Raw genomic sequence first — 26,563 nt, forward strand, 5'->3', positions numbered from 1 at the left:
TGCGAGGCCCGAAGTAACCATGCTTCTGGTCATGGATGATGGCGTGGAGGAGGACAGTGAACCTCGCATAGACCTCCTTTCTCTCAAGGAACAGGATGGGTCAGTGGAGGGTGTCAGCCTGTCCCCTACACTGACCCTAGAACAACACAGAGACTGCTGCCTGTTGTTGGGACAGTTTGCCTCTCTCTTCCCCCTTACCCTAGGACTCAGTTCAGTTCAGTTCGTTTATTTGTTTCGAAGGTTAAAAACCATCATGAAAATACATAATAATCATAGTACATAATCTCAACTGAAAAAATTCTGAACAACATGACATTTGTTTAAAAGAAACAAGAAGAAACGTCCAGTTAAAAAGAGGAGTTTTTGTGAATGGTAAAACCAGAGTGCAAATGTGATACAAGACCCCGTGTAACATTTTAGGTACCAAACCCACCAATTTCATCAGCCTGTGTTTCTCAGTTTAAAAACAATTTTAAGGAAACTTATAATAGCAAATAGAGTTCGTGTTTCAGTGGCTCTTTGCAAAAACAGTAAAGCAGATTTAGCATGGATAATATTTGAGTCCTTCAAGACACCCACTAAAAATCTTTGGCGCGGTGTTTTATAAAAAGAACACAATAAAACAAAATGAAGGGTGTCCTGCGGAGACCTATTGTCGCAGCCGCAGGCACCCTTCTGCTCAATAGTTTGAGTGAAACCTGATGGATAAGCTAAAATATGATGCAACAAATTGAGCCTAAAACGAGTCATTAAAAACCTCTCGTGCTGACTGTACATTAAAAAGAGATACGGTTCCATGCCTGCTTGATTAGATACAAGCGAATGAGCAACTGCCGAGGGTTTAGTAGAGTCAAGCTCCCTCCTCCTGTCATTAAATTTATCCAGCAATTGGCTTTGTACAGAGTGTCTGGAGTATATGTCCACCCTGGAGGGGTCCAAGAATAGCATTTGTTCATCAATATCCCCCAAAGTGACTTTAACATATTTCAGCCAGGGGATTTGAAGGCATTTCTCTTTCATCAAGCAATCCTGGATGATCTGTCTGGATAATTCCGCATTGGGGTTTGACCAAATTTTAAGCCAGGCCAATATGGGTCTCAGTCTAATAAGGTCGGCTATATATGTGGTTCCCAGCTCTTCGTGTGTTATTGCTGCGGGGATGCTCAGCGGAAGTTTTAGCAATTTTTTTTAGGAATTTATCTTCCTCTCTTTGAATTAGTTGTGCATCTCTGAAACCCCACACTTCAGCTCCGTAGATGGTCTTTGATATACTGACTGATCTATACAGAGTCATCACCTGCTCTGGGGACCAACGTCCCATTCGACGTGCAAAGTTTAGTATAGCCCCATTAGCTGAGACTAGTCTCCTCGCCCTCTCCAAATATGGGAATGTTTTGACAGTGTCCAAGACATGATCACCCAGTTTGAATACGAATTTCTTCTGTGGTTTCTTCCCCACTATCATGATGAAAGATTTTGTCATATTGACAGAGGTCCAATTTCCTCATGAAATCCGAGAAACCCTTAATTAAAAGTTGCAGACCAACAGCCGTTCGGGCTAGGAGGACCGCGTCATCGGCGTACAAAAGTACTGGCAGGTGACGCGCGCCCACCTTTGGGCAGTCCGTTCCCAGTGCTATCAGGTCGCTCTCCAGGCCATTTATATAAAGGGAGAACAGGAATGGCGCCAGGATGCACCGCTGCCTCACCCCGCCAGAGCACGGGAAGGGATCAGTACTCACCCCCCCCGCACTGTAGCGGACCTTGGCAGTGGTGTTCCAATGAAGCTCCCTCAAGATGTTGATAAGATCCGGATCAATTCCCAGGTTAGACATGAGTATCCAAAGTTTGGCTCTGTTGACGTTGTCGAAAGCCGCTGCTAAGTCCATAAACCCCATGTAAATGGTGCCATCAGACGCCTTGGTGTACTTGGCGGCGAGCAGGTATAGGTTGAGGCAGGATGTTGTGGGTGTCAGTCCAATCTTGTAGGCGATTGAGAAGTGCGCTCCCTAATACCTTGGCGGAGACATCAATGAGCGAGATCGGTCTGTAGCACTGCGGGCTGTCCCTACAGCCTTTCTTATAAATCGGGACAATCACCGCAGTGGACCATGATCTCGGCAGACCCGTTTTAATTGCTGCATTCAGTACTCTTGTTACCATTGGGGCCCATAGCTCAGTATTGCTAAGAAAAAGATCAGGAGGGGTCCCATCCGGACCCGGGGCTTTGTTTCGTGTTAGCCCTAGGATTGCTTTGAGTACTTCATCCAAAGATAATTCAAATTTTTCTGCCCTTGGCCCCCTCCATATTCCATCACCAGTGTCTATCTCCTGTTGATTGTACAGGGATTTAAAATGAGCGATCCAGTGTTCTGGCAGGATGTTAGAGCTGATGACTGGGGAGCTTGAATCGTGAAAGCATGGTCCATTTATAATTTTCCAGAACTGGGCATAGTCTTTGTTTTCGCCAGCCTCCCTTAAGTCTGCCCAGACTTCTTTTTGGAGAGTCCTTTTCCTGATCTTTACCTGGGTTTTATAGTTCTGTCTGAAGCGAGTAATTTCAACCTTGTCCCTTGGGGTCTTTTTTAGGCTCAGTTTTAGATCTCTTAGCGCTTTGGAACAGTTAGAGTCAAACCATCTTGGCGTGGATAACTGTTTTGCGGGCTTCTTGGTTGTTAGGAGTCTCTCTATAATTTTAGTTAAGTATTCAAACGCCTCTACTACTCCTCTATCCTCTGTTGTATGATCTAAACAGGTCTCTGTGTGAGCTTTCCCTTCATCCACTAGTTTGGCATAAAATTCCTGGGGCTTAATCACTGACCACCTTAGGCGTCTCCCTTGGTCTATTGGTTGAATTTCTGATTGGTGGATCACCCCTGGGTCTTTTCTAGTTAAATCGTTCCCTTTAATTTCTATTAGAATGGGGTTGTGGTCACTAAAGGGACTCCACTCTGTCCTAGTATTTAAAATCTGATCTCTAGCACAAGCGGAGATCATTATGTAATCTATTATGGACCCCCCACCTTTGCCCTTAAATGTCGGTGTTGGGGATTCGCCTACCTTAAGATCGGCTAGATCCATAACATGAGTGAGGGCAAAATTATCTAGTAACTTCATCAAAGTTGTGCCCTCTTTGCTGTGAGAAAAATGGGGGCCCTTTTCTAGTGGACATGTTGACCAGTCAGGAGTCAGAGGAAGTAATTTGGGGCATAGGTGACAATTAAAATCCCCCATCAACAGGACAGTTGGTTCTGGCCCCGTCGTCCTTTGATCTAGTTCCTCGTTTAGTCTGCTCTCCAGCTCCGCGTAGATTGGGAAATTCCCTTCCACCGGCCCGGAGTTATAGAAATTTACCAACAGTGGACTCTCCCCCTTATGAAGAAGTCTAACTGCTTGTATATTGTCTGACAAACAGTCTGCGTATGACCAGGTACCTTTCAGGTCTAAGTCTACATATACTACTAGGCCTCCTTTTGCTCTACCTGAGTTTGTTCCTTGGGCGGGTCTAAAGAAACACTTATAGCACCTCCAGTTGACATGGGCCCGAGTCCTTTGCCCAAGTTTCTTGGAGCGCTATAACATGAAAACGCTTTATAAATTCTAACCACTCCTTACTTTTAAATTTGGCTTCCAGCCCTGCGATATTCCAAGATAGGATGGTCAGACCCTCCCTCTTCTCTTTGCCTTTTGCTATGTGGGTATCAATTGATCTATCCTCCCCAGCTATTGGTGAGTCTATTTTGGTTATTTTGTTTCCCCCCTGCCTCCGGGGTGAGTCTAGTCTCCCAGTTAGTGTACTCTCCTCACTCCCACGTTCGCCCCGTGTTTCTAGGCCAGGGCAGCTAGTGATGGCCAGGCTTGCTATGATGTTATTTTCTGTGGGTGTGAGTCAATCAATATCCTCTAATGATTGAATTGGAGCAAATCTATTTGTCCATTGTGCATAATCTCGAGGGGGATAGGGCTGTTTGGGGCGGCTTGCTAGTCTAAATCTATATAGGTGCTGTGGTCTAACCATCGTCCACCCTCCCTCGTCACCCCCACGATTGTTATTCCGGGACCTTGAGTAAAAATACCAAAGTGGGAGTGTGCAGATAGTGCTGGTTTGGTTCCTGTTGGAATTCTTCAGGATATACTCAACCAGACTAGTGTCCGTGAAGTTTGCCACTATACAGTCTCCTCGAATATCTTTGTTTCTCCCCCCAATCCAGTTTGCCCTTCTTACGCTTGCTATCTCTCCTCTTTCCCCGTTTGTTTAAGGGTCTGTGAATGTTTAGCCACTTGGAGATTTTGGAAAGCAATTGGTGTTGTGTTTCTCTCTCGTTGGGCCTAATTTCTGGTACCCCTGCAAAAATTACTACAAAAGGACACTCCTCGGGGGGTAGATCTATGTGTGGAGCATTGGTGTTATAAAAGGGGTCAGAATCTGCGTAACAGTGATTATAATTCCCTTCCCTCTGAGTGCGATCTTCCTGTCTCCATTGCATTAATGGTTGTAGGGTGGGTTTCTCTCTTTGTGTATTATTCGCACCTTGATTGTGACTCCCTCTAGGGTTGTCATTAGTGCCCCCTTTAGGATTTTGGGCAATTTTGGGGGCCTCATGAATCTGGGCTATAGCTTGCTGAGAGTGACTGACACAGTTGTTATTTTGCACTCTCTTTGTATTTGCCTTATCATTTGTGACTTCCTCAGTTGGTTGGAGTGGATCGGAGGGAGTTTTTGCGAGTGTGTGCTCTAGTGCCTTGGATTGTTTAGTGAGCTCACACATTATTTTATCCACCTTACTTATTATAGGCTTTAATTGTGGCGCAATGAAGGATTCTAGCTGTTTTTTCAGATCTGTAACTACTGTCTCGATCCACCCTGGTGGAATGGATTCTACTTGGGAGTTATTTACTACTGTTATATGCTCTTGTAGACGTGTTGTAGAATTGTCTCTTACTAGTGCTTTCCTCTGTCTCTGGTGTCCCTTGTTCCTCCCCAGTCGCTTCCTTTTTTTCCGGAAGGTCGTGTCATTGAGCTCAGAGGTTTCTGGGCCTGAGGTTTGTGCACAAGGGACGTCCTCTATGTCATTGTTTGTTTGGGATACACTGCCCAGGGTATTTGGACTATCTACTATTAATACCTCTCTGGAGGGTGTTTGAGTGATAGCGTTAAGGTTGGGCGAGGAGGATAAACTCCGTTCCATGCGTTCAATTTCACCTGTAACTTTCTTTAGCATTAGGTCAATTGCTGTGGGTTTGTTCCCCTTTGCAAGGGCGCCCTCCTTTATTTCCCCCCGTGTTGGTTTAGGGGTAGGTCTTTTGTTTGATTTGTTCCCAGCCGAGCGTGTGTTGGGATGGGTAGACATGGTTCCCTTGCAGACTCCTACCTTATCAGAACTCCTCTGAGCTGCGTGGGTTTCAGCCACTCCTCTTGCGTGAAGTCAAAGGGGTTTGGCTAATGGCTTTCAGAGGGCTTCAATACCCTATGCAGATTCCCTGTATACACAATGCAGTACCTGGGTGTATTAGCAGGGGAGCGTTGGGGCCAAGGGGGGTGGCCCGTCCCGTCCCTCGTCGTCCCCGGACGGCCACAGACGGCCCGCCCTCTGCCCTGGCTCCGCCCGGCGCGTCCCGCGCGCGTCCTCGCGGGACGAGAGGCGTTCCGATGTTTATTTGCGTCCCCCGGGCGCAGGCAGTAACGTCACCGGTGCGCCGGTGATCCCCGGGGCTCCTGGGTGTAGGAGTTCCTTTGCCGTTCCCCTCACGGCGGTCACTGGACTGGTTTGGAGCCTCTCCCAGCCGTTTCCCTCACGGCGCTTGTCAGGTGAGCAGGTGTGGGCTTGACTCGCCCCCCAGAGAGCGCTCGGCGCTCCGATGTTTATTTGCGTCCCCCGGGCGCAGGCAGTGACGTCACCGGTGCGCCGGTGATCCCCGGGGCTCCTGGGTGTAGGAGTTCCTTTGCCGTTCCCCTCACGGCGGTCACTGGACTGGTTTGGAGCCTCTCCCAGCCGTTTCCCTCACGGCGCTTGTCAGGTGAGCAGGTGTGGGCTTGACTCGCCCCCCAGAGAGCGCTCAGCGCTCCGATGTTTATTTGCGTCCCCCGGGCGCAGGCAGTGACGTCACCGGTGCGCCGGTGATCCCCGGGGCTCCTGGGTGTAGGAGTTCCTTTGCCGTTCCCCTCACGGCGGTCACTGGACTGGTTTGGAGCCTCTCCCAGCCGTTTCCCTCACGGCGCTTGTCAGGTGAGCAGGTGTGGGCTTGACTCGCCCCCTAGGACTCACTACATGGTGCGCCCATGATATTGATACTAGGGACAGATTCTGTGAAGAGTAAAATCTACAGGCTGTCTGACAAGGTGAGAGCATTAAGGAAGAAGTCTCTGAAATGCTGGGGTTAGGGGTTATTGAGCCCTCAAACAGTCCTTGGTCCAGCTCCCTGGTGCTGGTCCTAAAGGCTGCTCCTCCAGGTGCCACCCCGGAACTTAGGTTCTGTGTGGATTACTGGGGGCTCAATACAGTCACCAAGACTGATACACACCCTATCCCGTGAGCTGAAATGCTCATAGATTGGTTGGGACCTGCCAAGTTCCTCATCATGTTTGATTTAATATCTGCATACTGGCAGATTGCCTTGACCAAAGGGGGCAAAGAGAGGTCTGCGTTCTCTACCCCAGAAGGGCACTTCCAGTTTCAAGTAATGCCCTTTGGGTTGAAGAACACCACTGCCACCTTCCAGAGGTTGGCCAACCAGGTACTGGCTGGGATGGAGCACTGCAGTGCCTCCTATCTAGATGACATGGCATTCTTCATTGCTAACTGGGAGGACCACGTGTGCTACCTCAGGGAACTAATTCAGGCAATGCAGAGAGCAGGTCTGACTATCAAGGCCAGTAAGTGCCAGCTAGAACAGGGTTCAGTGGCCTACTTGGGTCATCAATTGGGAGGAGGCAAGTTACAGCCCCTTCAGGCCAGGATTGAGACGATTCTGGTTTGGGAACCCAAAAATACCAGACACATGTGAGAGCCTTCTTAGGCTTCACTGGTTATCAAAGGAGATTTGTCAAGCGGTATGGCACCATTGTTGCACCCTTGACAGAGCTGACTTCTAAGAAGCAGTCCAGACAAGTGATCTAGATAGAGGTGTACCAGAGTGCTTTGACACCCATGCTCAGGGCTCCTGACTTCTCTAAGCAGTTCACTGTAAAGACAGACAGACACCTCAGAGCATGGCATATGGGCTGTGCTCTCACAGCTCAACAAAGAGGGCCTAGACCAACCTGTAGCCTTCATCAGTAGGAGGGTACTTCCCCGTGAACAGAGGTAGAGTGCAACGGAGAGGGAAGGCTTTGCCTGTGGTCTGGACACTAAAGAAGCCGGGACCATACCCGTTTGGTGCTCCCTTCTGGGTTCAGACAGACCACAGATCCCTCAGATGGCTAACGCAAATAAAGGTGAGAATCCCAAACTGTTTAAGTGGTCCATCTGCACACAAGGAATGGACCTAACGATGAGACTGGTGTGAAGGTCCTGCTAATACAAAATCAATAAACAACTAACAAGGTGACTGAGAAGATTGCCTTTTTTGTTTTCTCTTCTTTTACAGAGCAGAGAACAGCTGTACTAGAAGGTGCGCACAGGATGCATGCAGGACCAGCTTTCATAGCCCAATGGGAAAAGCCATGGCTACTCTAACTTAAAACAGGCATTGCCAAAGCCAATAGGTTTTGCCTTTCGGACATATAGGCTTTGGCTATGGTTTTTAGCTGTGCGGCATAGCTTAAGAGTAACAAAAAGCCTTTGATGCTCCTTCCTCACGGGCTGAGGGGTCGCTCCCAGTGTCCCTCCAGACATCTGGTATCTCAGCGCTGCATTGCTACGTGTGCCTGTTTTAGCCATTTGTTCTCATTTCGCCTGCTGAAGTAGCGCTTAGCTTCATCTGCGCACTGTTTACCTGCCTGAATTGTATACTGCATTGGCGCTCTGTGTGTGTGCTCGTATCTTGCCATTTTATTAGACTGCATTGGCGCTCTGTGTATGCGCTCGTATTTTGCCATTTTATTTCATTCCGCCTGCTTGTGCCATTGTGTCCGCTTCCCTAGCGTTACCAGCGCGTTTACCTGTAGCGCTCCGCTGTGCTTCCCCCCTCCGCCTCCATTTTGTTTGTTGTTCTCGTCGTCCTCGTGTGCCCGCCCCGCCTCCCAGCTGAGACGCCCTCCCACTGTCTTCAAATAGATCTTCTCCCCCTGCAAGCGCCGTGACTCGCTCCTTCCTCACGGGCTGAGGGGTCGCTCCCAGTGTCCCTCCAGACATCTGGTATCTCAGCGCTGCATTGCTACGTGTGCCTGTTTTAGCCATTTGTTCTCATTTCGCCTGCTGAAGTAGCGCTTAGCTTCATCTGCGCACTGTTTACCTGCCTGAATTGTATACTGCATTGGCGCTCTGTGTGTGTGCTCGTATCTTGCCATTTTATTAGACTGCATTGGCGCTCTGTGTATGCGCTCGTATTTTGCCATTTTATTTCATTCCGCCTGCTTGTGCCATTGTGTCCGCTTCCCTAGCGTTACCAGCGCGTTTACCTGTAGCGCTCCGCTGTGCTTCCCCCCTCCGCCTCCATTTTGTTTGTTGTTCTCGTCGTCCTCGTGTGCCCGCCCCGCCTCCCAGCTGAGACGCCCTCCCACTGTCTTCAAATAGATCTTCTCCCCCTGCAAGCGCCGTGACTCGCTCCTTCCTCACGGGCTGAGGGGTCGCTCCCAGTGTCCCTCCAGACATCTGGTATCTCAGCGCTGCATTGCTACGTGTGCCTGTTTTAGCCATTTGTTCTCATTTCGCCTGCTGAAGTAGCGCTTAGCTTCATCTGCGCACTGTTTACCTGCCTGAATTGTATACTGCATTGGCGCTCTGTGTGTGTGCTCGTATCTTGCCATTTTATTAGACTGCATTGGCGCTCTGTGTATGCGCTCGTATTTTGCCATTTTATTTCATTCCGCCTGCTTGTGCCATTGTGTCCGCTTCCCTAGCGTTACCAGCGCGTTTACCTGTAGCGCTCCGCTGTGCTTCCCCCCTCCGCCTCCATTTTGTTTGTTGTTCTCGTCGTCCTCGTGTGCCCGCCCCGCCTCCCAGCTGAGCCGCCCTCCCACTGTCTTCAAATAGATCTTCTCCCCCTGCAAGCGCCGTGACTCGCTCCTTCCTCACGGGCTGAGGGGTCGCTCCCAGTGTCCCTCCAGACATCTGGTATCTCAGCGCTGCATTGCTACGTGTGCCTGTTTTAGCCATTTGTTCTCATTTCGCCTGCTGAAGTAGCGCTTAGCTTCATCTGCGCACTGTTTACCTGCCTGAATTGTATACTGCATTGGCGCTCTGTGTGTGTGCTCGTATCTTGCCATTTTATTAGACTGCATTGGCGCTCTGTGTATGCGCCCGTATTTTGCCATTTTATTTCATTCCGCCTGCTTGTGCCATTGTGTCCGCTTCCCTAGCGTTACCAGCGCGTTTACCTGTAGCGCTCCGCTGTGCTTCCCCCCTCCGCCTCCATTTTGTTTGTTGTTCTCGTCGTCCTCGTGTGCCCGCCCCGCCTCCCAGCTGAGACGCCCTCCCACTGTCTTCAAATAGATCTTCTCCCCCTGCAAGCGCCGTGACTCGCTCCTTCCTCACGGGCTGAGGGGTCGCTCCCAGTGTCCCTCCAGACATCTGGTATCTCAGCGCTGCATTGCTACGTGTGCCTGTTTTAGCCATTTGTTCTCATTTCGCCTGCTGAAGTAGCGCTTAGCTTCATCTGCGCACTGTTTACCTGCCTGAATTGTATACTGCATTGGCGCTCTGTGTGTGTGCTCGTATCTTGCCATTTTATTAGACTGCATTGGCGCTCTGTGTATGCGCTCGTATTTTGCCATTTTATTTCATTCCGCCTGCTTGTGCCATTGTGTCCGCTTCCCTAGCGTTACCAGCGCGTTTACCTGTAGCGCTCCGCTGTGCTTCCCCCCTCCGCCTCCATTTTGTTTGTTGTTCTCGTCGTCCTCGTGTGCCCGCCCCGCCTCCCAGCTGAGACGCCCTCCCACTGTCTTCAAATAGATCTTCTCCCCCTGCAAGCGCCGTGACTCGCTCCTTCCTCACGGGCTGAGGGGTCGCTCCCAGTGTCCCTCCAGACATCTGGTATCTCAGCGCTGCATTGCTACGTGTGCCTGTTTTAGCCATTTGTTCTCATTTCGCCTGCTGAAGTAGCGCTTAGCTTCATCTGCGCACTGTTTACCTGCCTGAATTGTATACTGCATTGGCGCTCTGTGTGTGTGCTCGTATCTTGCCATTTTATTAGACTGCATTGGCGCTCTGTGTATGCGCTCGTATTTTGCCATTTTATTTCATTCCGCCTGCTTGTGCCATTGTGTCCGCTTCCCTAGCGTTACCAGCGCGTTTACCTGTAGCGCTCCGCTGTGCTTCCCCCCTCCGCCTCCATTTTGTTTGTTGTTCTCGTCGTCCTCGTGTGCCCGCCCCGCCTCCCAGCTGAGACGCCCTCCCACTGTCTTCAAATAGATCTTCTCCCCCTGCAAGCGCCGTGACTCGCTCCTTCCTCACGGGCTGAGGGGTCGCTTCCAGTGTCCCTCCAGACATCTGGTATCTCAGCGCTGCATTGCTACGTGTGCCTGTTTTAGCCATTTGTTCTCATTTCGCCTGCTGAAGTAGCGCTTAGCTTCATCTGCGCACTGTTTACCTGCCTGAATTGTATACTGCATTGGCGCTCTGTGTGTGTGCTCGTATCTTGCCATTTTATTAGACTGCATTGGCGCTCTGTGTATGCGCCCGTATTTTGCCATTTTATTTCATTCCGCCTGCTTGTGCCATTGTGTCCGCTTCCCTAGCGTTACCAGCGCGTTTACCTGTAGCGCTCCGCTGTGCTTCCCCCCTCCGCCTCCATTTTGTTTGTTGTTCTCGTCGTCCTCGTGTGCCCGCCTCGCCTCCCAGCTGAGACGCCCTCCCACTGTCTTCAAATAGATCTTCTCCCCCTGCAAGCGCTGTGACTCGCTCCTTCCTCACGGGCTGAGGGGTCGCTCCCAGTGTCCCTCCAGACATCTGGTATCTCAGCGCTGCATTGCTACGTGTGCCTGTTTTAGCCATTTGTTCTCATTTCGCCTGCTGAAGTAGCGCTTAGCTTCATCTGCGCACTGTTTACCTGCCTGAATTGTATACTGCATTGGCGCTCTGTGTGTGTGCTCGTATCTTGCCATTTTATTAGACTGCATTGGCGCTCTGTGTATGCGCTCGTATTTTGCCATTTTATTTCATTCCGCCTGCTTGTGCCATTGTGTCCGCTTCCCTAGCGTTACCAGCGCGTTTACCTGTAGCGCTCCGCTGTGCTTCCCCCCCTCCGCCTCCATTTTGTTTGTTGTTCTCGTCGTCCTCGTGTGCCCGCCCGCCTCCCAGCTGAGACGCCCTCGCCCCTCCCCCTCCACTATCCATATATGACAGCTATTCCCGCGTGCAGCGTTCACGCGCAGCGACCGCGCCCAATCCGCGCCGAAGGTGCGCCAAAGGTAAGCCTGTCTACGCCCGTCCGCGCCTGGACCGCGCCCAGCGCCAGACCCCCTGCCCCTCGCGCTGCCCATCCCTCCCGCATTACCTACGATGCCGCCACCCTCCTAGCCCTTAACCCCGGTCGCGCCCCCAACTGCGTCCAAGCCGCTCCTGGACACACCCATGGACCTTTCTCCTGCTACTCCTGCAAATTCAGCGGCACCGACAACATCTCCGCTACGACTACACCACAGATTCCCGACCCCAACCACCTACAATGCATCCTTCTCAACACCCGCTCAGTCCACAGACACGCCATTGACCTATGGAATCTACTAGACACCATCTCTCGAGACGTCGCCTTCCTTACAGAAACATGGATGAACGATTCCTCCGCACCAGACATCACCATTGCCATCCCTGAAGACAATAAGATCACTCGCAAAGACCGTACCAGCCACACAGGAGGAGGAATCGCTATCGTCCATAAGAAATCTATCCGCATCTCAACCAGCTCTGACACCAACCTCGCCAACTCCGAACACCTTCACTTCCAGATCCACATCGACCCCAAAACCACACTCAGAGGCACTCTCCTCTACAGACCACCAGGACCCCGCGCAAAATTCAGTGAAGACATCACGGACTTCATCTCTCCACACGCGCTCCCCTCCAAAGACTATATTCTTCTGGGAGACCTCAACTTTCACCTTGAAAAGATAAACGACCACAACACCGCCACCCTCGTGACAACCTCGCCAACCTCGGACTTAAACAACTAGTCACTTACCCCACCCACATTGCAGGTCACACACTCGACCCCATCTTCACCTCCAGCAATCATGTCTTCTTCAGCCACACTTCGGATCTCCTATGGACCGACCACAGCTGCGTTCACTTCACCTACAACAAGCCGAAACCCATCAACCACTCCCAACCTACCCTGCAAAGAAACTGGAACAAAATCACCACGGACCAAATCTCCGCATCGCTCCTTCGAAACTCCCCAACCCTCTCTTCTAACGCCAACGAAGCCGCCTCCAACCTCACCCTATGGTTATCCAACACCGCCGACACCTTAGCACCACTGAAAAAACGTCAAAGCAAACCTGGCAGCAAGAAGGCCTCATGGTTCAACGATGATCTTAAGAAATCCAAGAAACTATGCCGCTCCCTTGAAAAGGCCTGGAAAAAAGACCCATCCACCAGCACCAAGGACGCCTTCAAAAGCGCCACCCGCACTCACCACCTACTGATCCGAAAAGCCAAGAAAACAGCATTCAAGGATCGACTTGACAACAACGCCCACAACAGCAAGGAACTTTTCAACATCGTCAAGGAATTTTCCAACCCCTCGGCCAACTCCAACGACATCACCCCCTCTCAAACCCTCTGCGACTCCCTAGCCTCTTTTTTCCACAACAAGATTGCTGACATCCACAACAGCTTTGACAACCAACCCGGAAACCAACCCACCCTACCATCTGCTGACCATCTTCCCCCCGTAAACACCCTTAACGCCTGGAACCCAATCTCCACTGAGGAAACCATCCGCCTGATGAATTCCATCCATTCTGGATCCCCCACAGACCCATGCCCTCACCACATCTTCAACAAAGCAGACTCCGTCATAGCACCGCACCTCCGAGACGTCATCAACTGCTCCTTCAACTCCGCTACCTTCCCAGAAGACTGGAAACACGCTGAACTCACCGCCCTTCTGAAAAAACCAACAGCAGACCCCACCTAACTCAAAAACTACCGCCCCATCTCGCTTCTTCCATTCCCGGCCAAAGTCATCGAGAAAGCCGTCAACAACCAGCTCGCCGCCTTCCTCGAAGTCAACAAATCCCTCGACCCCTCACAATCTGGCTTCCGAGCAAAACACAGCACTGAGACCGCCCTCATCGCAGCAACAGACGACATTCGAACTCTACTGGACAATGGAGACACAGTCGCCCTCATCCTCCTCGACCTCTCTGCAGCATTCGACACAGTCTGCCACAGCACCCTTCTACAACGCCTCAATAACATCGGAATCCAAGGAAAAGCACTTGAATGGATCACCTCATTCCTCACCGGAAGAACCCAGAGAGTCCGCCTTCCTCCATTCAAGTCCGAGGCCTCTGAAGTCATCTGCGGCGTACCTCAAGGATCCTCACTCAGTCCCACCCTCTTCAACGTATACATGAGCCCCCTCGCGGCCATCGCCCGCCAACACAACCTCAACATCATCTCTTACGCGGATGACACTCAACTGATCCTTTCTCTCACCAAGGACCCCAGCACCGCCAAAACTAACCTACACGAAGGAATGAAAGAAGTCGCCGAATGGATGAAACAAAGCCGTCTGAAACTGAACTCAGACAAAACAGAAGTCCTCATCTTAGGTACATCCCCCTCTGCTTGGGACGACTCCTGGTGGCCGGAAGCCCTCGGAAAAGCACCCATCCCGACAGACCACGCACGGAACCTTGGCGTCATCCTGGATTCTTCACTCTCAATGAACAGACAAGTCAGCGCCGTATCCTCTTCCTGCTTTAACATTCTTCGCATGCTCAGAAAAACATTTCGCTGGATCCCCTCCGAAACAAGGAAAACAGTCACCCACGCTCTGGTCACGAGCCGACTGGACTACGGAAACACCCTCTACGCAGGTACCACCGCTAAACTCCAGAAGAAACTCCAACGAATCCAAAACGCCTCAGCCAGGCTCATATTAGACATCCCACGCAACGAACACATCTCTGGTCACCTTAAAGACCTCCACTGGCTACCCGTCAATAAGAGGATCACTTTCCGACTGCTTACCCACGCACACAAATCACTCTACGACATCGGACCAGATTGCCTCAACTCTCGACTGTCCTTCTACACCCCCTCCCGCCAACTTCGCTCTTCCAGCCAAGCCTTCGCCACTGTTCCTCGCATCAACAAGACCACCATGGGAGGCAGATCCTTTTCATACCTGGCTGCTAAAACATGGAACTCACTCCCCGCTTACCTTCGCCTCACCCAGAACCACCTAGCGTTCAGAAAGCAGCTTAAAACGTGGATATTTGACAAATAATCCTCCTCCCCTTCCTAAGCGCCTTGAAACCCTCTGGGTATGTAGTGCGCTATACAAATTTTATGACTTGACTTGACTTACCATGTGTCATGTTGTAGATGCATACTCCATTGACGTGCATGTCTATGAAATGGCATGGGCACTTTTTTTCCTGTTTGATTTGCGATCCATGGTGGACCATGGAAAAGCGCCTTTTGTTTTTTTCAGCGGGAGAAGAGTATGTTATGGGGAGGAGAATCAACAAGTGAGGAGACTGCGGTGAGAGAAGCAACATGGGTAGCGGGTTGGGGAGGAGAAGCAACGGGCAAGAGAGCAACGTGGAGAAATCAGCAGGGAGAAGGTATACAAGGACTACCACGTAGAGGGTGGTAGGGACAAGCACCGGACAACAGAGGCACAACAGAGTGCATAGAGAGAAAAGTACACCAGGACGACAGCTGAAAACACATGCACTCTCCTGGAGTGCTGAGCCAAAAAAAAAAGTAGGGCTTGAAAAGCAAGCAGTGGAAGCATAGAAGCCAGCTAATCACAGGAGGCACAAGACCGGCAAGCTTGGACACAAACAAGATAGCATTTAAATTACAGTGATGGGAAAGAAAACCAATGGTAAGCAATGGGTGAGCTTAAAGCCCCTGTAAGTTCTTGGTAAGCCCACAATATGTATAGTGACAGGCAGCGCATGCGCTGTTTAGTTGGGGATACTTACGAACACAGATGGTGAAGCAGCACGATTTGTTGCAGAATGTGCTGAGTGGCTCTCAAGCACTGGTCTTTGGGGCTAGAATAAGAGTGCTGGGTGTAGAGCACTGCATAGGAGCCCTGGCTACAGGGGACTCTATTGAAGCACTGGGTGATTGCAATGCAGTGAGAGTGCTGGCTTTGAACTTCTGTGGGACGGTAAGGAGTACAGTAATGGGTTTTGATGAATGATGTAGGAGTTCTTGCTTTGAGGTATGGCGTGTATGAGAGCGGACAGCAGTGTATGTCGTAGGTGTGATAGGGGACGGTTATCCTACAAGTGCTCGCTGGTGGCATAAGCAGATTTCATACCTTGGTTCCTGAGTTTGAAGATCATGTAGCCCGTGATAATAACCAGCATGATGAGAACAGACAGGATGCAGGCTCCCAAAATATACGTTGCTCCTGAAGGAAATAAATACACAACGTGAAGGCGGGAAAAAGACAGTGACATTTCGGTAGGAAGTGACCAGCGGACAGAGCAGTGTGTGCTTGGGGGCTGTGAGTGTATTTTGGTAGAAGGGTGTCATAGGCATGTTATTGTAGGGTCTGGGCCCCTTGTGGCAGCAGTTTGTGTAGATGAAGCTCCACTTGGGGAGCAATCTTTCAGTGGAAAACTTCATATGGCAACAGAGACCCATTAATGGAAGGAAACCCATTGACTGAACAGTGCATGTGGTTAGTGAGGTTCCCTCATGACTTACTGGAAGGAACCCCATTGGCTGAACAGTGCATGCGGTTAGTGAGGTTCCCTCATGACTGGGTCCCAGAGGTGGAGCCAGAGTATAGCGAAAGAGGCACCTTTCATGCTGGGCTCTATTGGTGTTGCAGTGTGTAGAAAAGGAATGTTCTCCAAGGCCGCGCGGCATCAGTGGGGACGAGCTGGTGCTTAATTGGTAAAAACATAAGTGAAAGGTCTAAGATATTTCATGCAAGTCAACTGGAACTCGAACAACCAGCCAGGGATGTCAAATGCCAGTACCACTGTTACCCACTAACCATCACAAGCTAACACATGTGACAATTTGTATAATGCTGTATCACCAAAGCTGTAAGAATGGCCTGGCTGAGTTATAATTTTAAGTTTGTGTAAATGTAACTCTTAAACCCTCTGCTTATATGCAGTGCTCAAAAATAGACTGAGAGTGCAACCATATTGTAGACCGTTAGAAATAAATTGCATTGTTGGCAAATAAGTGCTTGTGATGAGCACCTGCAAACACTGGCACAAACTAAGCACTCACCAGTGCAGAAACAGGTAGGTTCATCATGGGCTTACTCTAATTGGTAGAGCAATGTGGCTGGGAAGTCAGGTGCATCCATAGTAGAGCCTCATTAATGAATGCCCGCAAATGTGAGGAAGAGCCCTCTTAGCTAATATGTATATTGCTATATAAGACATTGGTGGTGTGCATGTGTGTGTGTATGGCAAAAGCAGAATTAGGCTGAGCTTGATGGAATCAAAAGGCTTAATTACCTCTAGGCTCCAGCAACACTTTTGCTGTGATTGGTTCCTTCAGTGATATGTGGCTGACGCTGCAGGTGTAGTCCCAGCCACCCTTAACCAAGTCTGACTCAAGCACCTCAACGGATGAGCTGATGCTCAAGGTGCCATCCTGGTTGTGCCGGTGGCTGGAGGAGTATGACTCCGCAATCTCCAGTGCATCTGTCAGACCGGCCTGTTGCACATTTCTGGTCCAATGCACTTCAACATCCAGTGGGAAATAACGTATCATGTCACAGGTGAGCACAGTTTTGGGGATTGGGTCATCGGGGTAAGGCAGGACAGAGAGCGTGACCCTTGGAGGTTCTGTAGAAGAGAAAAGACAGTGTTGAACACACAATGGCGGGAAACAACCTTTACTACGCGGTCAAAACACCGCGGTACCATCACAACGCAAGTCGTTACCACGACTTGCACTGGAGGGCGCTCTAGACTAAGGAATAGTGTGATTTACTATTCCAACACCTTCCCTACTGTACGTAGGCTGGAGTTGGAATAGTAAATCATACTATTCCTAAGTCCAGCACCCTACAGCGCAAGTCGTGGTAACGACTTGCGTTGTAAAAGCTGCGTTGTGATGTTCCACGTTGTGATGTACCGCGTGGTAACGTCGTACAACCCACAATGGCACACAGAACAGAAACTGTCCCATCAAAGGCATCAAAAGTCAATTGGACAAGAATAAGTGAGAGAATGAACCTTGAGAGATACTTGTGCCTATAACAAGGCCTGACACAAAATAATTGACTGCAGATTCCTCTTGCAATTAAGCAGATCTTTAAATTATTTTACCATACTAGATTGTCAAGAGTAGCTACTTTATTCCTTCCACCTTTTTCTCAAGGAGATTGCATGGCACCTTTAATGCCGATCAAGCAATTTAACACGAAAGAAAGAAGGGTTGAGTTGAAGGTATCCGACCAATCAACCTTCCAGACATGCATTGTTATATTGTGTAACCTATTTTAAATAGAAGTCTTCTAACGCCCATATGAATCAATGTACAATTTATGTATTTAATACATCATCTATGAATAAAAAACAAGGTTTCTGATAAATTTTCCATTATCTTAGTTATCCCCCTTATACATATATAATTCTATTCTCTTTAATACAAATATAATGTATTTAATCTATGCAGATATCAATCGAAACGTTCAGATCAATACTTGTAAAAAATATAATTCACAACATTTATTTTAAATTTGGAGATTCACGAAAGGAAACACAAACATTTGTCATACATCACTCTGATTTCATTGATCATTCAAGTTGTTCTCATCTTTAAAAGTGATATCCCTCAAACAGTCCGGTAAAGGTGGCTGTGAAATTGGTCATGAAACTTTCAAATTAGCGTTTTTAACTCATTAAACAGTGTGGTCTATTCACAAAGGTAAATTTGGTCATAAAGGTATGTTTATGATCAAATTTACCTTTTTGTGTCTGCCATGAATTTACAAAGGAATTTTTGGCAGGCATGAAAAAAACTAGGGTTTAGATCGCAGTCCTGCGTGCGGAGATCTCTATGCACTGCAGTACTCCAACCATTTTTTCCATATCTTTTCATGCTTCCTATACAAACTTCTCCTGTATTGCACACCAATCTATCACCTGTTTCCATGTATCAAGTGGGGGAGGAGAGGGGAGCTGCCACCCTTTAGCAATATCTCTCTTTCTCAATGTAACTCTAATCCCCACCACAATCTTATGTCCACCGGCATCACACACCCCCTTCAGGACACCCAACAGAATGGGCAGTGGTGAGTTGTCAATTGGCCTCCCCACCACCGTAGACGGGACATCAGCGATCCTGCCCCAGTATCATGCAATGTAGGTTTTTTTTAACTAAATTAATTATTTTTGGAGTGTATCTATGGTTCAATAGCTGAATAATATACTGTGTGGGGACATTATTTTGAAAGGGAATGACATTTGTAGTGTAATATAACTGAAAAGGGTGCACAGTTTGCAGAATGTTTCTAAAGAATTATGTCAGAGTATAAAACAAAGTAATACAACAATATTTGTGTTGATTGTCCAGCTCCTCAGTTTTTGCAAGTTTTATATTAAGACATCTTCTCAGGGAGTTCAATTGTATTCCAATGCCACACTTTTCATAGCCTTCATATCTGTTTCTACATTAAAGTTATAATTAAAATTCAGAAATAATGTATATTATTCGTTTTCACTATGTAAATCTACTTTTAAGGTGTTTTATTATTCTCACGAGAGGCTTGTGAGCAGCTTGTGCGATACATGCGAGTTATACATTTTGTTATACATTTTGTTACAAAGTATTGTATAAAGTTTTTAATGTGTTCCGTTATTGTTTAATGGTAATCTATAATAAGGGAGTCATTTAGATAGGTTTGTTATATTTATTAATTTATTACAAACTAATAACTGTCGTGAGACACTTATTAAAGTTGAACACACAATTCCTGTGTGGACTCCGAGGAGGCTGTACTTCCTATTCGAATCTCGCAAGATCGTACACTTGGAATTAACTTAAACAGTGTTTTCTTGTAATACTGAACAAAGTAAGACATTAGAGATGTTGATAAACTTAGAAGAATTGTTATGAATAGTTCCATTCAATATATATAAACCAATACAGTGTTTACAACCCGTGAGATTCTCGCAAAACTCTCGCAAGAGGTCCGGGAGAAGAAACACAAGCAAGAGCTGTGATTGGCACGTATGGCTGTCTTTATCTACAAAAGATAGATTCGATCCTTTTGGTTTATTTGACTATTGGAGTTTGCTGCAGGTAGACCTTGTGGTTTTGCTCGGTTTGCCTTTTTGCTATGGCATACAAAAATATCTTCATCAGATTCTGATGAGCAGCCTAGTGCTGTTGAAGCACCTGAGCCACCTCAGCCTGCCAAAGAGCCTTGGGTATGACAATATTTTACCTGCGGCCAAATGGCAAAAAAGTCTCTGCAAAGTAGGTCATCTGCAAACTTTGCAAGAAGGAGTTCAGCCGGGGGAGTAGAAACAAACAGTATAGTACGAGTACCACAAGAATGTGGAGGCACCTCAGGTCTACGCATTCACAAAGACCTGCTTGGGCAGAGTTTGCTTGTTTGTGCTGAGGAGCTAGACAACTCTTCAGGGGCTTCCACCTCATTTCAACATGGAGATACTGTGCCTGCCCAGGAACAGAGTGTTGAAGCAGATAACAACACTGCTTATATTAATAAAGCACTTTTTACTGTGTGTGTGAGCAGATAATTTTTTCATCAGAGACAGGCAGGTCAGTGGAAGACAACCTTGTCCAAGATCACAAATGCCCCCATAGGCAGACGTTTTTTTTTAAACAGTTATTTTTTCCAGAATTGTCTCTTTTTTCTTTTTCATTAGATATTGTTATTCCCTCCTCCCTCCCAATTTGTATGTTTGAGTTCTACCCCATTCTAAAATTTAAAAAGACAAAAAAGTATTATGTTAGAACACACAAAAAATTGACATTAACAAAAGCAGCTCTTTTCAGAGCTACCCTATAGTTTAATTGTCTATGTTATTTGTAGTATGTTTCGTTTTTTTCCATCTTAGGAATTCTTGCGAGAGCCAGGAAAAGCCTATCAATGTCGGTGGCCCTCGTGAGCCTCTCAAGGGTTTGTGAGAATCTCGTGAGAGCCTGGCAGGGCAGTGCTGCCTTCTTTATTCTCACTAGACCCTACCAAAATTTAAAAATTACCCACTAGAAAAGCTTGAATTGTTAGTAAAGTAACTGCACCATACAAACAGCAGTTGAACACAACCTAATCTACTTTTGTAACAGCCACAAATCTACTAATTACATTTATATCATTTTGCTACCCTCCCATATTTTCTCTCCTCATATAACTCTATCTTGCTTATGGAACTTAATCACTCGCATTAGATTTCAAAACTTGGACATCACTTGGAAGAATCATAGAGATATGAAGTGGCATCACTTGATACCAATGGTTCAGAGCATTTTGGATTGTGAGCACCCAGACCTGATGATTGTGCTTAGGTCATTGCCACCACAGTGCACTGTCACAGGAGCTGCACTTGAAATCCAAATGAAGGAGATCTTTTCACAATTGATGTGTCTATTTACTCACACTGCCTTTGTATATTCTAATATATGTCAAAGCAAAAAAGAAAAAAATGGCAATGGTCAAAAAAGTTTTGTCCTAATTACAAAACCCACAAAAACGTGTCAATAAAAATTTTTCTCCATTTCTCTGTGACCGTGGCATGGCTCCATATACCATAACAATATCTGTTTTGATGTGCCAAGTGTCTATAGGCGAGATGAAGAGCCCTTGACTGCAGAAGGGAATAGGATCTTCCCTAATAACATTACGAAATGTATCCAGTTCTATGTGTAACTAAACACTACACTATAAACACAAAGGCTATTGTTAAATCCACCCTATTGCTACATTATATGGTTCTTTCATGTCATAACCGCTATTTTTAGGATGCCAGTAACCGCAGGACTCTCGTGAGAGCAGGAGCACCCAAACACCTGCCTTTGCCCGCATATTTCTCAGGCTCTTGCAAGAGTCTTGCGAGCTCAAACACTTAGCATATATCTCATGGATAACAGTCCTGTAATTCTGTGTGTGGGTAGTAGAGTGTGCAAACGCATAAGCCTCTCTGCTGAGACCTCTCTCTCGTCAAACAGATTATTTCTACCGCTCCGTACCCTTTTACAATCCTCTGAGAGTTGTAAAATTTTTCAGGGGATAGATTTTACACTTTCTTTCATTACAGTACTTAAACTTTATAGTTCTCACTACTAGGGTATGTTGAGAAAGTGGCCTCTCAGCTCAGAGGTTTCCAGGGTATAACAGGAGTGTATAATACACACCTCTCCTCCGGGTGACCAGTATGCACAGTAGACTGTGGGAGGGACTGGCCTCTCTGCCAAGACTTCGCTCTCAGGTGATGGATGGCCATAGTAGGGTGTTTGAAAGGACTGGCCTCTCAGCTGAGACCCCTCTCTTGGATGACGAGTGTCTGTAGTAGGATATGATATATGTTTGTATAGCGCTCGAATGCCAGGGCGTCTTGGTGCTGGTGTGTACGGAAGTGATACAGCCTGTGTTATTAGGGAGCTGGATCGAAGTAAACAGCCACGTTTCCAAATCCTTCCTGAAGGATTGTCGATTTGATTGGAATCTCATGGCTATAGGGATTTTGTTCCATAACTTTGCTCCATAGTTTGAAAAAGTTCTCCGCCCCATTTTACAAGCCTAATCCTATCAATCTGGAGGAGTCCTAAATTACTGGACCTAAGGGCACGAGCGGGGGTGTAGGGTAAAAAAAAATGTGGGATGCTTTATGAACCAGGCATAGGGCCTTAAATTCCACGCGCTGCTGCACAGGGAGCCAATGCAGTTCTCTGATTCCTGCCGAGATTGATTGACCTCTAGGTCTAGGTAGTAGGGGTGGGGAGGGGTTGGCCTCAGCTGAGACCGGTCTGTAAGGTGACAAGTATGTATAGTAGGATGTGGCGTGGTATTGGCATCTCTTATCAAACCTCTCTGTGCATAGGAAGGTGTGTGAAGGGACTGGCCTCTCATGCTGAGTTCAGACCCTGCTATCAAGTGATGGGTGTGCGTAGTAGGGTACGGGGATGGACTGGCCTCTCCTTTCAGCCCCCTCTCTCAGGTGAAGTGTGTGTAGAATATGGTGATGGGAGGGACTAGCCTCTCTGCTGAGACCTCTTTCAGGTGTGTGTAGTAGGGTGCAGAGAGGGACCGGCCTCTCCTTTCAGACCCCCTCTTTCAGATGATCAAGAATGCGTAGTAGAGTGCTAGAAAGGACTGGCCTCTCCTTTAAGACCCCTCTCTCAGATGATAGTTGTACGCAGTAGGGTGCGGTGAGGGACTGGCCTCTCCTTTGTGACCCCTGTTTCAGATGCCGGGGAGTATGGTGGCCTAGTGGTCCAATGCATCCACTGTAGGTGCCCATGTTCAACCTCATGGTCACAGGTTCAAATCCTGACAGGTCCACTCAGCCTTTCATCCTTCTTAGGTCAATTTCATGACTACCATGGAGTTGGGTAAAATTAAACATCTGAAGGGTGTGCATAGCAGGGTGTATGGAGTGCAACCCGCCTCTTCTTGAGACCTCTCTCTCTCAAATGACAGGTGTGCGTAGTAAGGTGTGTGGAGGGACTGGCCTTTCCTTTGAGACCTCTGTCTCTCAAATGATGGGTGTGTGTATCAGGGTGTGTGGATGGACTGGCCTCGCCTTTGAGTCCTCTATCTCAAATCACGGGTGCAAGTAGTAGGGTATAGAAAGAGATTGCTCTCTCGCAGATGACGGTGTGCGGAGGGACTGGGCTCTCCTTTTAGACCCTCGTATCAGATGACAGGTGTACATAGTATTGTGTGAGGAGGGACTAGCCTCCACCCTGACACCTCTCTTTTGAAATATGGGTGTGCGCAGTAATGTGTGAGGAAGAACTGGCCTCTCCGCTAAGACCGCTCTATTGGATGGTAGGTGTGAATAGTAGAGTCTGTGGAGGGACTGGTCTCTCTGCAGAGACCCCTCTCTCGGATGATGGGTGTGCATAGTAAGGTGTGGGACTAGCCTTAAGTCTACTCACAACTCTTCCCAAGCTGATCAGCATAAATAGCAGACTCTGATAAACACCAGCTCCAATAGGACTATTTTCTACAGTAACAAGTGTGATTACCAGAGTGTAATCAAAGATGACCTACTCCAGTCTATTTTGCACAATCCAGCAGGTCTCCCAAGATCGTAACATAAAAAATAAGAATTTACCTTCTATTAATCACAGTACTTATTTATGTCTTACACACTTCCTCTCAATAACAAAGACCACAATATGCATTTCTACTACTAGGATGTATTGAGAAGTCACCTACTCCTTTTTACCATTCGTAATACCATTAGAGTCCCATGGGATCGTAATTTTGTTTTTTAAAAACACAGTATACATTTATCTTCATAATAGCAAGATACTTTCCTACTGCCCGCTTATACAGCTTTTCTACTTCATTTCCACAACACCTGCAATTGTTCACAGTAAACAGAAATGGCGGCTACAGCCAATCAATCAGAGAGCTCGCTGTTGGGAGATTCGCGGGAGCTTTAACGCTCCCACAAGAGTGTGAAGGCTCACGGAAAAAACAGGCACCTCACGTAATCACAGGGCTCCATTTTTTAATTTGCATTATCATGGGACACACGCAAGATTCTCGCAAGCACAATAGTGCTAATATCTAGATTTTTTTTACTCTTAATATCTCAAAAACTGCTAAACGGATTTACACAAAGTCACAGAAAGCTTAATCTGAGGACTAAGCTAGGACTAGCTTCCTGTTGAATTTGGTATAATTCTGTTCAGCAGTTTTTGCTGCAGCCAGTCTTAAAGAAGTCTATGAAAAATGCATGAGGAATTTGCTTTTTGGGCCCGCTCTTTTTTTCTCGGACCTCGCTGCACCGATGGACCCAAAACTTTCAAGGAAGGAGCTGAGGTGGATGAACATTTTTGGGGAAAGTTTTGTGATAACCGGGGCCAAAGTTATTAGGAAACCAGAAAACGCTCGGTCTATGGAAAAGCAGTCTAAAACTATAATTACCAAGTGACCGCAGCCACTAGTTAATATACACAGACTTGCAACTTTCCAAGCCAGGCATATACATGGCCACACATTTACAGGGCTATGCAAAAAAACTGAACAAGCGTGATATAGAAGTGTGACTAAGGGCTTTAGTTATCTGTTAATGCGCTTTAGAATCCACAGTTGTAAATCTGAAACGCAAACCTAACGAGAAGAAAATCTTCAGCAGAAACTGACTCACAACGTAGCCCAGGCTGACAGACCTATGAATAAACGGCAGCAGCTCAAGAAGGCCATCCTCTGAGTCCGGCCTCAGTGCTCCATCCTGCTGAAGCTCCTAATGTGCACTCAGAGTCACTTAGAGACTTTGGACACCTCTAAGATAATCAGCAAAATGTCTTTTAAGACGCCACACCTGCACCCTGATTGGTGGGGTGAATTTATCTGCATCCACATTTTTTTATTTACTCTTAACACTTCTTTGTAACTATAACTTAGCTAGTTTCCTTTTTACTCAACATGGGATCCAATTAACCTGGTACATAAACTCTTTTTTTTTTTTAAGATCAACATTAGGACCTCAATGTTAATTTCACAAATGACTACGAACTGGGCGCGTTGCATTGTGTAAGCTCTATTTCATTGACTTGCACCATAATTTACCAAAATGTGCAATAAAGCTTTTGAGTTGATCTCATTGGATGTACGTTGTTACAACGCATGCTTTTACCACGCATGCCTTTACAACGCAGGTTTTTCAATGCAAGTCGTTACAATGACTTGCGTTGGGGGGTGCTGGATAGTGAATAGTTTAATTTACTATTCCAACTCCAGTCCCCGTGGATAGTAGGGAAGGTGTTGGATAGTAAATTAAACTATTACCTATCCTAGAGCGCCCCCCAGCGCAATTCGTTGTAATGACTTGCGTTGAAAAACCTGCGTTGTAAAGGTACTGCATGGTAAAAGTTGCGTCGTAAAGGATGTTTCCCATCTCATTTGAAACTAGCCGCCCGGGGTCCTTTGAGACACCTTGCTAGACCTTGAGGAGCTTGAACAAATCACTGGGTAGGAAGGGAGCCCTGGTAGAAATCAGAAATAACTATCTAACTCTGCTTCACTTCTCCAGCGAGACCAAACTAACACTAACATGGACAGAACACCCATCCCTTGCTCAGGACAGGCATGTGGCTTCTCACCTTGGACAAACACATGAATGATCTGCTGCGCGTGGCTCGTAGGCGTGGTAATGAGGCAGATGTAAGTCCCCTCATCCTTCACCCCGACATCCGCAATGGTGAGGGAGGCGTCCCCCGAATCCAGCAGCAACTGTGGGTCCATCTGCATACGAGCTGGCCATTTTCTGGATTCATTGCCTGGCGAATGCTCGAGAATAGTGCGACCGCTGCCTTCGTGTTGGATCCTCCACTCCACAGCAGCCGCGTCCAGGCTAGATGACAGCAGACCGCAGTCCAGCCTCACCGTATTCCCAATGCTGGTGATGAGAGAAGGGGTGCGGGTCAAGACGCTAAGGTCCACTGGAAAGGAGATAGGGTTGGTCAGGAGAAAAAAAAGAGATGTGTGAATGAAACGTTTACAAAAGAGAGAACACACAGCCTAAGGCCAAAATGATGAGTGCCCTGGACTGGGGTCAATAGTGAACTACTCAATAAAATGAGATAATGCCAAACTTATATGGATTAATAAATAGCAGCTATTATGAGTTGAACCCTGCAAATAGGGGACTAGCATGTGAATTGTGATGCTTTTTGCACCATAATCCACATGGACTGCTCATTACTGAACCTTTCCCCAGCATTTTGCATCAGGTTTGGACTGCAGGAATTTGTGAGAGGCAAATTTTTACTGTACCCTGTAAATTCTCTATGTAGCAAACAGTGCATGCTCCGGAATTCCAATATGTGAGGTAAATGGAGTTAGTGCACATATCTAAATTTTACAGGGCACTCAGCCGATAAGTGAGCATTGCAACTGAATTTCCATTTGTTCCCAGAAATGGAAGCAGACTCGAATGGAAGGCCTTAATGCTGGAGCAGTGTGCACAAGAAGGGGACAATCCACGACTAAATCAACATCTAGACTTAATTCCCATTTCACCAAGAGCTTATTCTAACACATGCATGTTAGAATGCATGTTTGTGTGCAGGGACTTTATCCCATTATGCGC

The 26,563-nt window shown here is 47.4% G+C and overlaps 1 protein-coding gene across 2 annotated transcripts in view; it reads right to left on the reverse strand.

Moving 5' to 3' along the window:
* The window catches only part of TAPBPL (TAP binding protein like), a 62,054-nt gene that overhangs the window by 15,052 nt on the left and 20,439 nt on the right, over positions 1–26,563 (reverse strand). For both annotated transcript variants that reach the window (XM_086932882.1, XM_086932883.1), the window contains exons 4-6: positions 25,575–25,913; positions 16,775–17,107; positions 15,610–15,702 (exon numbers count right to left, since the gene is read on the reverse strand). In XM_086932882.1, coding sequence (XP_086789008.1) covers positions 15,610–15,702; positions 16,775–17,107; positions 25,575–25,913 — 765 coding nt within the window. The remainder of the gene's footprint in view (positions 1–15,609; positions 15,703–16,774; positions 17,108–25,574; positions 25,914–26,563) is intronic.

Source organism: Lissotriton vulgaris, chromosome 7 (genome assembly GCF_964263255.1).
Source record: "Lissotriton vulgaris chromosome 7, aLisVul1.2, whole genome shotgun sequence".
Lineage (NCBI taxonomy): Eukaryota > Metazoa > Chordata > Amphibia > Caudata > Salamandridae > Lissotriton > Lissotriton vulgaris.